Source organism: Lactuca saligna, chromosome 9 (assembly GCF_052625555.1).
Source record: "Lactuca saligna cultivar CGN05327 chromosome 9, ASM5262555v1, whole genome shotgun sequence".
Lineage (NCBI taxonomy): Eukaryota > Viridiplantae > Streptophyta > Magnoliopsida > Asterales > Asteraceae > Lactuca > Lactuca saligna.
Window position 1 is genome coordinate 47,015,888 of NC_136425.1, and position 12,832 is coordinate 47,028,719.

The 12,832-nt window shown below is 38.1% G+C and overlaps 1 protein-coding gene and 1 pseudogene across 1 annotated transcript; both read left to right on the forward strand.

Moving 5' to 3' along the window:
• The first annotated feature begins 420 nt into the window (after positions 1 to 420).
• LOC145016314 (uncharacterized) lies at positions 421 to 1,059 on the forward strand (annotated as a pseudogene).
• Positions 1,060 to 1,626: 567 nt separating this feature from the next.
• On the forward strand, positions 1,627 to 4,577 carry LOC145014502 (putative protein phosphatase 2C 33). Its single transcript, XM_078972883.1, has 5 exons — positions 1,627 to 2,766; positions 2,859 to 3,230; positions 3,308 to 3,428; positions 3,516 to 3,739; positions 3,815 to 4,577. The coding sequence occupies exons 1-5, from the start codon at positions 2,518 to 2,520 to the stop codon at positions 4,295 to 4,297; spliced, it is 1,449 nt and encodes a 482-aa protein (XP_078829009.1). The 5' UTR covers positions 1,627 to 2,517; the 3' UTR covers positions 4,298 to 4,577.
• Positions 4,578 to 12,832: the final 8,255 nt, after the last annotated feature.

Below are 12,832 nucleotides of genomic sequence, written 5' to 3' on the forward strand. Positions count from 1 at the left end.
AGAATAGTGGAATAAAAAAGGGAAAATGATTTAAAAAGGTAATGAAGTTTAAAAAATGTACAAAAAATACCATTGTTTTATTTTTAGTACTTAAAATACCATTAAACTATATTTTTTATACACAAAATACCAATGAAGTATATATGTGTTCAAATAAAACCTTGTGGGTAACCTACAATAACCGGTAAAATGGTATTTTGTGTACAAAAAAAAAAACAATGGTCTTTTTTGTATATTTTTGAAATTTCGTTACCTTTTTAAGTCATTTTTCCTTCTTTGAATGTAATAGAAATTTAGCTACTTTTTATAAAGAACCCTCCACTTCACTTCGGCCACTACTGTTCTTCATCGCCAACCTCCACCACCATGGAAAAACCCTTTTTCTTATTCTTCCTCCTAATAATCTGCCTACTTTAATCAATGCCGGAATCTTGCCGGCCACCTCCGTTTCTCGGCAAATCCCCACGGCTTCTCAAAACCCAAAACATTCTTGTTCAGCCGATGTATACTTACGAGACACGATACTTTGATCAGACTCTTGATCATTTCAGCTTCAATGATCTTCCCAAGTTCCAACGACGTTATCTCATCAACTCCGATCACTGGGTGGGCCCAAGCCCTAATCGTTTGGGACCAATCTTCCTTTACTGCGGCAACGAAGGCGACATCGGATGGTTCGCTGCCAACACCGACTTCGTTTGGGAACTCGCCCCTCGTTTTGGTGCCATGGTCATCTTCCCCGAAGTAAAAGCCCTAATCACTCTACTCTACATTAATTTCTTCACTTGCAGACCTTTAATAATACAATTTTATCAAAAGCTGCGTGATTTGATCTAGCATCGATATTATGGTGAATTGATGTCATATGGAAGCCAAAAAGAGGCATACAAGAACGCTTCTACTTTAGCTTATCTAACAGTCGAACAAACACTTGCTGATTACGCTCTTCTCATCACCGATTTGAAGAAAAATTTGTCAGCCGAAGCGTCACCTGTAATCTTGTTCGGCGGATCATACGGTGGAAGTAAGATCTTTTCCAACAATTTCAACAAAAATTAAACAAGCACTTGCTGATTACGCTCTTCTCATCCCATTTACCTGAAGTACCTGGTTACCAGAATGTTTTAGTTGAACACATGTGTATTTTGTTGGTATTCTGTGTACAAATAGTAACATTAATGGTATTTTTTGTATTAAAAAAACAACAATGGTATTTTTTGAACATTTGAAAACCGGATAACTTATAATAACCGGTAAAATGGTATTTTGTGTACAAAAAAAACTACAATGGTCTTTTTTGTACTTTTTTGAAACTTCGTTACCTTTTTAAATTATTTTCCCAATAAAAAAAATAAAAATATATATAATGGTTTTTTTTATGAATATATATATATATATATATATATATATATATATATATATATATATATATATATATATATATATATATATATATATTAGATTTAAAGAGATTTATTTTTCAATACAAAATGTGAAATGCCCCCCTATAGTTTTTACATAAAGGATAAATATATGGATTTTGGGTAAGATAGATGATAGATCCAATATCCAGTCCATCTAGCGGCCATGAGACACGGTCTACGTATTCACACGAGAAGGTAAGGATTCTCGTCTTTTTTTACATCTCTCACTCACTCATTGATGACAGTGCGTTTTTTCCGATCTTAATTCTCTCCTTCCCTCCCTCCCTGCGATTGCGATTCTATCTCACCCCCACCCCCATTTTTGGATCTTTCTTCAAAGTTTATCCTTTTCCAAACATTTACTTCTTCATATATTCAATCATATCCCGGCCCTCTTCCCTTCCTTCTTTCTTTCTTTATACATTAAATTATATATATATATGTATGTAATCCACAATCCACATACATACATACTTTCCTCATTTGACCACTCATCTCATTAATTATAGATGCATACCTGTGTTGTATCTGCATACCAGTAATTTATACCTATCTATCTGTCTCATTATATTACCTTCTCTCAATCCTTTGATCTGAGGTACACACTGCTTTCAATTCAATTCGACTTGTTTTCAATCAGTTCCAAACACGAAGTTCCAACAAATCCTCGACTTGAAAACATTATTCCGTGAATTGTTGATTGAATACCTAAATTGATCGATTCCATTTCCTTCGGTATCTCTCATGGTTTTGGTTTTGGGAGAGAAAAGTGATTTGATTTGATTTGTTTGCATGTTGGATCTGTTATTGAATCGGTACACTCCTTTTTCTCTCGAATATATATATCTTCCTTCTTCGTCATACATCTGATTTGTTGTTGATATCAAATGGGTATCATCTTCGAAATCCAAAGAATCATCCGTATCTTAATGCACGAGAATCTGTAGATGAATTGTTGATTCAGAGGAACGACGCAAACACGAAGGGTTTCGTGTCTGTAAAAGGATCTGTAACGGATCCATCAACTGAAAATAGGGGGTTTGGTTGCACGGCTGTTCTGGAGTGCATATTGAGTATTATCAGGGCCCTAAGGATGGGGTCCTGCTTATCCGGAGAAAGCAGGAGCCCTCACCCAAGCTCTCCATCACCGACTTTCAGTATCAGAAAGAGGAAAAACGCTAAGAAAAAAACCTCCCGGAGCTCTTCTTTCAATTCCCAGAGGGAGGAGCACCTCCACCGGATTCCCGGAAGAATGTTCTTAAACGGATCTAGTCAGGCCGCATCACTCTTCACCCAACAAGGCAAAAAGGGTACCAATCAGGACGCCATGATTGTTTGGGAGGTTTGCCCCTATGTATCTCTGATTCTCTTCCATGATTCTTCTTTGATTATATGATTCTGATTGTTTATTCATTTAATTATTTATTTTTTTAGAATTTTGGATCAAGAACAGACACGGTGTTCTGTGGTGTTTTTGATGGGCATGGGCCGTTTGGTCATATGGTTGCAAAAAGAGTGAGGGACTCTCTTCCTTTAAAGCTGAGTGCACATTGGGAACTGAATATAAAGGGAAGTAATGATGTCCTACGAGAAGTCAACCTTAATCATGAAGTAGAAACCCCATTAACTGGTGATGATGATTCCAGGCTTCTCATGGATCTTGAAATCAATAAGAATCCTGAGAAATTACAGGCCTTGAAGGACACGTTTTTGAAGGCGTTTAAAGTCATGGATAGGGAACTCAGAATGTATGCAAATATCGATTGCTTCTGTAGTGGGACAACTGCAGTGACTTTGATTAAACAGGTATGATATGAAAAAGTTTATAGTTTTCGTGTTGGATTTGAAATTGATAGTGAATGATTTTTTGTTTGTTGTTGTAGGGTCATGATCTTGTAATTGGAAATGTTGGAGACTCAAGAGCGATATTGTGTACAAGAGATAATAAAAGTAATTCTCTTGTTGCTGTTCAGTTGACTGTGGATTTGAAACCAAATCTTCCAGGTTCCTTTCTCTTAATTTTCTCTGTTTCTGATTCAGAATCAAATGCATTTGGAGTTGCTAATGAAATGAAATGATTGATTGTTTCAGCTGAAGCAGAACGAATCCGTAGATGCAAAGGTCGTGTTTTCGCTCTTCAAGATGAACCAGAAGTGACTAGGGTTTGGCTACCCAATAACGATTCACCAGGTCTAGCCATGGCGCGTGCATTCGGCGACTTTTGCCTCAAGGATTTCGGCCTCATCTCCGTTCCCGATATCTTCTACCGCCGTTTAACACAAAACGATCAATTCGTCGTCTTAGCATCAGACGGGGTACAATTTACAACTTCTTAATTTCTCACCATTTTCAATCGGTTTTTCATGTTCTTATTTGAAAACAAATGACAGATCTGGGATGTGCTAACGAATAAAGATGTTGTGGACATCGTAGCTTCTGCTGAATCACGTTCATGTGCGGCTAGGGCGGTGGTTGAGGCGGCGGTGAGGGCATGGAAGTACAGGTATCCGACTTCTAAAGTGGATGATTGTGCAGTCGTTTGCCTTTTTCTTTCCCCGCATTCGAACAATAATATCTCGACGGCTTCCGCCGCTGATCTGGTGGATAAAAAGGAGCCGATCTCTTTGCAATCGAAACCGAGTGAAGCATTGGCGCCAGCGGCGGCGGAAGAAGGAGCCGATGCAGATGAGGAGTTGGCGGATGCTGAGCTGGCGGGAACGCTAGACGACGACCAGTCGACGATGGAGACGGAAGGTGGAATTGACTGGTCTGCCCTTGAAGGCGTGGCACGTGTCAACACATTGTTAACTTTGCCGCGGTTCGTGCCGGAGGAGGACGGAAAACAGCCACCGGGAAACAAAAAGACCAATTGAAGACGACGGAGACTGACGGATTCTTGGAAATTTATTTTCGGATGCGTTTTGATTTTTTGTTCATTTTTGTGGTTTGTTTGATTAAAATAATTGAAAATTGAAAAGGGAAAAAAAAAGATTAAAGAACAAAAAGCCTCGACTATATTAGAGCGTTGGGGCAGAATCGTAATTTTGTAAAACCAGCTCTTCTTGGGTATATTTTGTTTTCTGTTTTTTATTTATTATTTTTTGTTATATTCAAACTGTGTCATTTGTTAATCAAAATAATATTGTTACATCAGAGATTTTGTGCTTTTCTGAGTCGATCTAAATTCGTTTAATGTTTTCATAATATCGATTTCGAATTTGGTGAGTGAAATATTTGTATCGGGATTTAATTCGTATATGTTCAATATCTTACTGAGTAGGAGGTCAAATACCAAGTGAAATATGTTATTTTTATAAAGGCAATCAAATCACTGAAAAGGTTTTACTTAGAACTTTTATGAAGAAAACAAAGTTTTTTGTTTGCTGATTTATTTTATATTATTATTTTTTTTAACGTCTCGGAACTTTTATAAAGACAACAAAGTTTTTTGTTTGCTGATTTTATTTTATTATTATTATTCCTTTTGAACGTCTCCTTTGCTTGGGGTTGAACCCAACAAAGTTATTTGTTTGTTTGTTTGCTGATTAGTTAGGTGTTTAAGATTGCTTTTTAAAATCACATGTTACCTTATTGAATTTTTGGAAAAACCAATAAATTAAAAAGATGTTTCAAAAAAAAGCTTTTGAAATGACTTTTTGGCAAAGAAGAAAATAAAAGTTTAAAGAGGTCACAAAAACATGTTTTTTTTTTTTTTTAGAAAAGTCATAATTTTTTTTGAACGACAAAATATTTACTAAACCACTAACAAGAAGCCAGAGGAACAAAGAAACAAGAAACATAATGAGATAAAAGCAAATTACATGTGTGACAAAGGAAAAATACACCACGATTCCCCGTTCAAAGAGAAAACCATTCCTTCTATTTTTAATCCATAAGAAAGCCAATGTTTTATGTCTTTAAAGACATTTGATGGAGATGCGTATAGTTTGTTGAAGATCAAATCATTCATTGCTCTCCATATTCCCTGTAGGGTAGTTAGAAAAACAACATGTAAGACCTTTTGGTAGGATGATCCTTTAAAGTAATTGTGTTTTCTTGATAGAAGATCTTCAATTGATGTGGCATGAGTTACATTCACATCACACCATGTTTGTATTAAGAGCCAAATCTCCTTTACCCATTGACAATCAAGTAGAATGTGAATGGAAGATTCCACCTCCAACCCACAAGATTCACACAACATCGAGTCCATTCTAACACCTTGCTTTTCCAGATCTATTTTGGAGGGTAAACGGTTCAACACAGATCTCCATCCGAAGAAGTTGATCTTAATTGGACCAATTTATTCCAAAAATGCTTATATGCTAACAGAGTGCATACATTAGATTCCCACAAACCTCTGAGAGAGCTCACATAAAACTTTCCATCTAAGTTGTCGAGCCATTTCCAAGTGTCATTGGAGTTATGGAAGACATCCACATTAATCTCCAGTGTACATTTGTTTAGCTCATCCAGTTTAATCAAAGATCTAGGCATTCGACTCCAACTCCATAAGCAAAGAGGTACACCATCCGATTTGGTGCATCTATCCATAATTGTGCATTGTTTTATGGATTCTGATTTAAACAAAGATGGGTATTTCTCTTTCAAAGTATAATTACATAACCATTTTTCATACCAAAATGATGTCAGGTTCCCACATTCAAATTCTTTTTTAAAAAGGGCTTGCAAATCAATGTTATGAACCTGGAAATAACTTGTAATACTTATAATATTCTTCCAAACCCCAAAAACCGCCAATCTGACAGGAAACATCTTCCAGGATCTCACCATCTAATGTATTGAGACAACCAGCTTTACCAAAGGGCAGATGGTTATGTTTTCAATAGCAACAACCATTTAGCAAGCAGTGAGAGGTTGGTAGCTCTCAAACTTAGTACTCCTAGGCCTCCTAATTTTTTTTGGAGTTAATACTTTGTCTCATGCTATCCAACAGATCTTAGAACCCGAGTTGCTTCCGCCCCATAAGAACTTCCTTCTGATTCTTTCTAAGTCCCCAATCACCTTTAAAGGTGCTTTGCACATTGAGAAATAAAATCTCAGTAGACTACCAAGCAACTGAATTAAGAAGTGTAATCCTTCCTCTAAATGATAATGTGTTAGCTTTCCATGACGACTGTTACCATTGGAATTTTTGAGTAATGGGATCCCAATTTTTAATGAGTAACCCGTTGGCACCCACTAATAAGCCCAAATAGGTGAATGGGAATGAAGATGCTTGGCAGTGGAGAAATTAAGCAAAAGATCCGATTTCATTCTTGTAACAACCGAAAAAAATCCAACCAATTTAAATTTTTCAAAAACAACCCGATTTCATTAAATTGTTTACAAAAAGGTTTTCAATACAAATCATTTAGAGTATTCCCAGAATTACATTGCTACAAAATCATGAGGAGCGGTACGATCACGCCTTCGCCTTGCCACAGTCTCCTGAAGAACCTGAAAAACATTAAACCACAACTGTAAGCCCAAAAGCTTAGTGAGATACCCCCAAAATACCAACCACTTATACCATACACATATCACTCTATCTCATAACGAATCACAGAACAGCCATGCATATCGGGTCTACTGTGGGACTGGTCCGCCTTGCAGGGCCTTCAGTCCACCTGGTCCAACCTCCGTGTCCAATCATGTCCCTTGAGTCTACAGTGTGGTTGGTCCGCCCGCACTGGGCCTTCAACTCACCTGGTCCACTCTCTGAGTCTACAGTATGACTGGTCCGCCCGCATCAGGCCTTCAGTCGGCCTGGTCCACTCTCCGAGCCTCGGCACGTCTGGTCCGCCCTCGTGGGGCCTACAGCCTATCCGGTCCGCTTGCTGGGCCTTCGAAATAACCGGTCCGTCCTGGGTATCTTGGCCTACAGCACAAAGCAGGACCCGCCTCAACCCAACTCCAATCCAAACAACCATGTGCACATAAACATACAATCACATAACAATTCATATTCAGGCAAACCGATCTAGCAAATCACATAACACAACATACTCTAACAGGATACCGACCTAACCGGTCACTAGCATAGCATCATCCTCTCTACCAGGATATTGACCTTAACCAGGTCCCTAACGAATACCATCCTAACTATCAGGATGGAAACATATCAAAACAATAACATAACAATAGATACCCAGATCTCAATCCGATAAAAGGGCCGGCCTTGGTGCCTTAGACCCTGTTGATATAGTGAGGATAACTCACCTCGAAACTGCCGGCTGAAAGGATAAGATCCCGCTGCTCCGAACTCCGACACGAACTCCTTCACTGAACACCAAAACACTTAACTCAATATATACCCTTATTTACCAAAATACCCCTGGAAGACAACTGGTCAACCCTTGGACAAGGTCAAAGTCAACCCCTGATTGACTCTACTCGCCGAGTCAACCCGATGACTCGCCGAGTCCCCAAGCTCAGAACTTTCCTCAATTCGCTACCTGACTCGCCGAGTCACCCCGAGACTTGCTGAGTCCAACCACTCTGAGTCCACCCGCACCCAACTCACCGAGTCATCCCTTGACTCACCGATTCTCGACTCATCCAGAAAATAATGGGACTCTTCGACAAGACTCGCCGAGTCCAAGAACAGACTCGCCGAGTCTAAGGCTATCTTCAACCTACTCGCCGAGTTGTTCATCCAACTCGTCGAGTTCCAGCTCATCTTCAAGCAACTCGTCGAGTCCACCCTTGTGACTCGCCGAGTACCACCGGTCTGAATCCATACAGAAGCATTCCAGGCCATGCAATTGATCCAAAACATAGATCTAGCCTCCTACAACCCATCCATCACGTAAAGTGGCAAACTTTACGTGAATCCAAGAAGATCTAGGCATTATACACATTAGGGCTAAAGTTTGGGACAAGATAGCTTCTCTACATACTCAATCACAGGGAGTTTCAGGCATTCCAACCCTCATCCATTCCAGATCTGAGGTAGCAACCTCAGATCTAACCTCTAGACTCCAAAACACCAAAATATGTGATCTCAACACCCCCAAAAATGAAGAATCTAGACAATAGCAGCTCAAGAACGAGATATTACCTTCAAAGAATGCCCCAACAGCAATGAAACTCGAATCCAAGCAAATCCAAGACTTTTCTCCTTCACGATTTCTTCAACTAGCACTTCTCCAAGCTCCAATTTGCCCAAAAATGGTGTTCCTCCATGAAATTAGGGTTTCTGGGGCTCAAGGGGAAACAAAGAGGCTGGGGAGGAAACATAACGTTCTTTATATAGAGCTCAACCCCGAGAATTAGGGTTTTCTCCACCCAGCACCTACTCGTCGAGTCCATCTTTGGACTCGCCGAGTAGGCCATTTGACACGCGACCAAAGTCGCGACCCTACTCGCCGAGTCCATCCATGGACTCGCCGAGTTGCCCTCCAAAACTTACACTTTTAGTCCTTCAACTCTACTCTTGCTATTCCAGGATGTTACAATTCTGATTAACCCTAACACCAAAAACTTTACTTTTTGAGAAATTAACCTTAAGCCCAGTTGAGAGATGAAAACATCTAAGGATTCTAGCAAGGTTAAGAAGATTGATTCTTGACCATTCCCCAATAAATATGGCATCGTCTGTGTAAAACAAATGCAATATCCAAGGCCCTCAATTTAGGAATGAAATACCCTGGAAAATACCAAGTTCACCAGCTTTGTGCCTGGCCGCATTTAGCGACTCCATTGCAAGAATGAATAAAAACGGGGTCAATGGATCACCTTTTCTCACATCCTTGTTAACCAAGAATTCATCTGTCGGTGAACCATTAAATAGAACTTATGTTTTGGATGGGAGATATCTAGAAATCCATAGTCTCTAACGCGAAGGAAAGCCTAGTTGAGACATAACTGAATCAAGGAAGCTCCAACTTAGAGAGTCAAAGGATTTGTTAAAATCAACTTTGAAAAGGAGAGCCTCATTGTTGTTTCGATTTAGCCAAGAAAGTGCTTCATTTATCATTAATGACCCATCCAGTATGTTGCAACCTGCAATGAACGCGGTTTGTTCTTCATCCATAATAGAACCGATGACCATTTTTAGGCGATTTGCGAGAAATTTTGAAATTACTTTATATATATAACCAATTAAATTAATTGACCTATAATCCGAGAGTGAGAGAGGGTCGTTTACTTTCAGGACCAATAAAATAAATGATGAATTGCATCTGGTGTTTAGGATACCAGTGGAATGAAAATTATGAAAAATACCCATGAAAGCATTCTAAAAAATAACCCAAAAATATTTGATAAATTTAAATAAGAAGTCATCCGGACCCGGAGCCCGCTCATTCCCACAGCTCCAAACCACAACCTTCACTTCCAATAAGTTGAACAGGTTGGTTCAATAAGTAGAGAAGCATCTGACTCTGATAGTGTATTGGGAAAATCGCACTCTAATATAGGCCTAGCGTTCATCTTTTCAGAAAAGTTTTATTTGAAAAATAAGAAAACCTTATTTTTAATTGAGGTGGGATCGGTAGACCATACGCTATTTATTGAGAGACCATTGATCCGGTTATTCGATATGTTGTTGTTTATGATCCCATGAATGAACCGTGAGTTTTCTTCACCCTCAACAACCCAATGTATTCTAGCCTTCTGTTTGAGATCAAGGTTTTTTTTTTTTTTTTTTTTTTTTTTTTTTTTTTTTGTGTGTGTATTTGTTCAAGACCCAATAAATTTTGTTTCCATTCCATACAATTCTCCAATTCCACACTTGATAGACCTATCAATTCAACAATAATTTCCAATGCATAAATCACAAGTCATTTTACATATAAAAGCTAGTTAAAAACTTTTTAACTTATTGACTTTTCCAACTACAAAAACTAATCCAAACATTTTTTATAAACACTTTACAAAAAGTCAAAAGTCAATAAGTAATTTTGCTAAAAGTCCTTTTAAAGTTTGAAAAGCAATCCCGAACACCCAGTTAATCATATAAGTGGAACTATAAGAATTGAATTGGAGAAATGTTACAAAAGACACTATATTTTTTCCAGTAATGACACTCAATTATGTTTTTGTTATAAATTGAAATTTATATTTTCCAATTTTGTTCAATGTTGACCACATAACCCGTTACCCTATTGCTTTTTGGTAACACCTTTGACATGTCTGCTTTGATCAATTAACCATTTTTTACACGGAATGATCATTCCAATATAAAGCATTAGACCCAAGAAGCCTTGCACCTCATTCGAGGTTGGTTTCATTAAGGTTCATCACTGCATGTGAAATTTAGTTGCCACGCCAACACCGTTCGATCACTACACAATAATGTTTGGGTCATGGGCCGTCCGTTAGCTTTTCACTAGTTGTTATAATTTTTTTTCTTTCCTTTTGCTGAATGGTTTAAAGTAAGCCTTACACTTAATCAATGCTTCTGTAACATCCTATTTTTTGTCATTTATTATTTTAGGGTCATGGACCGGAATTCAATTGTGTAAAGGCTTTGGGCCTTGAGGAAGTAACGTTTATATCTTTTGGAAGGAGGAGATGATGGTTATGAGATCTAAACCATTGAATTGTGTTTCGAGCCGAAGGGTAGAATGAGAAAAGTCATAGCCCGGGTTCTTGCATGAAATATGGATTTTTGTTCGATAAGTTTTTAGTCCAAGATATTTAGATAATATTGTAGAGCTCTTCAATACCTTTCTGTGGATATAAAAATCATTGAAATCATAGTTGAAATAAAGAAGTTTTGACCATTTGAAGTTAGTACGATTTTGGGTTAATCCGCTTACGCTTTGCATATGGGGAAGTACGTTGGGCGTACTAGGGCAAGTTTGAGTATGTTGGGCATACAAGGAGTATGCTGGACATACGCAATCAGTGCCCAAACCTTATTTAAGCTCCTTAAGTTCTCCAAACGCATTCCATTCTCAGCCTCCACCTCTCCAATACCCTTCCTTGAAACCATAACCCTAGTTTGAGCCCTGAGAGAAAAATAAGGTGTTTTTAAGTGCTTTAGAGTGTTCTTCGTGCACCTTGGAGAAGAAGGAACTCATTGAAGAAGCGTTGGTTTCATTGAAGCTTGTAGATCTAGACCTTGTTCACCTTGATATTTCTTTTGGAGGTATAAAACTTGAATCTTGATGATGCATTTGTTAGATCTAGCTAGTTTTGGATGTTATGAACTTTTGGTCACTTTAGTGCATAAAGTTTAGATATTGAAAGTTTGTGACCTTATGGATAAAGTTTCCAACTTTATCCATCTAAACATCATTTTGATTCAGACTAAAGATCAGAAACTTGGACATAATGGATTAAGTTGAAAAAGATGCACTTTTGGTCCCTTTGAGACTTAATGACTAGATCTTGTTTATTGGGACCATTCTAATGGATAAAGTTGGAAACTTTATCCATTATGAAGCTATTAGGAATCATAAAAATGAATTATTGGTTTTGTTCCTTCTTTCATGCATGAGTTATGAAGCTTAGAATGTCATGATAAGTTAGGGTTTTGGATTTGGACCCTTTCTAGCCATGCAACATCATAAATTTGGAAACTTTATGGTTTAGAATATCATTTGGACCGAGATCTGAGTGTTGGACGAAAGGTCTTAAGGATAAAGTGCTTAATGGAACGATTGGGACTTGCTTGTGTATGTTGGGCGAACCTAGGAGTACGCTAGGCCTACTAGTTCTAAACCACGAACATCGGGCGTAAGTTGAGTACATTGGACGTACTAACCCAGCCATAGACTTTGACTTTTGCTGACTTCCGTTGATCATTGAATTTTTGACCAATTTTGACTTTGGGTCAAACTTGAGGATTTTGGGCTATTAATTAACCTTCTGTCTAGTTCTGGTGTTAGTAGATTCATGGGGTACAAGCATTGCAAAAAAAGAGATCATATTGTAGTGTTTATTTGGTTTCTTCATTTAAGGTGAATTTTATCTCATTGTACCGTGGTTCAAAGGCACCAATGCTGGCCCACTAGTTTTGGTTATCTTTAGTAGAGGGATGTCATAGGGGCTGTATATAGTCATGTAGGATAGACTGAGAACTCTTGATCTAGGCTTTCTTGCATGTTTCTTGTTTGGTTGTGGCTCTAGAGTCGGATCACCTATCCGGGTGTCTATCTCACCTATGAGTATATATGGTTATGCATTCCTTGGATTGTTGGTATTTAGTATGTTTCTATGTTGTATGATCAGTTAGATCTGTATCCTGATATTTAGGATGTTGCTATTCTACAATAATATGTTAGATTTGCATCCTAGTATATAGGATGTTGCTATGCGGTAGTGATCTGTAGTTCTGTATGTTTACCTATACTTGTTGGTTATCATTTAATTGAATGCCCTATGGACTATATCTAGTCATGTATGATAGCCGAAGAACTCTTGATCTAGGCTTTCTTTCCTGTTCCTTATTTGGT

Excerpts from the sequence above, each read along its gene's own strand:
- LOC145014502 (XM_078972883.1), top strand. The coding sequence starts at position 2,518 with ATGGGGTCCTGCTTATCCGGAGAAAGCAGGAGCCCTCACCCAAGCTCT. Across the intron at positions 3,231-3,307 it reads CAGTGACTTTGATTAAACAG|GGTCATGATCTTGTAATTGG; the intron begins GTATGATATGAA and ends TTGTTGTTGTAG. Across the intron at positions 3,740-3,814 it reads TCGTCTTAGCATCAGACGGG|ATCTGGGATGTGCTAACGAA; the intron begins GTACAATTTACA and ends AACAAATGACAG.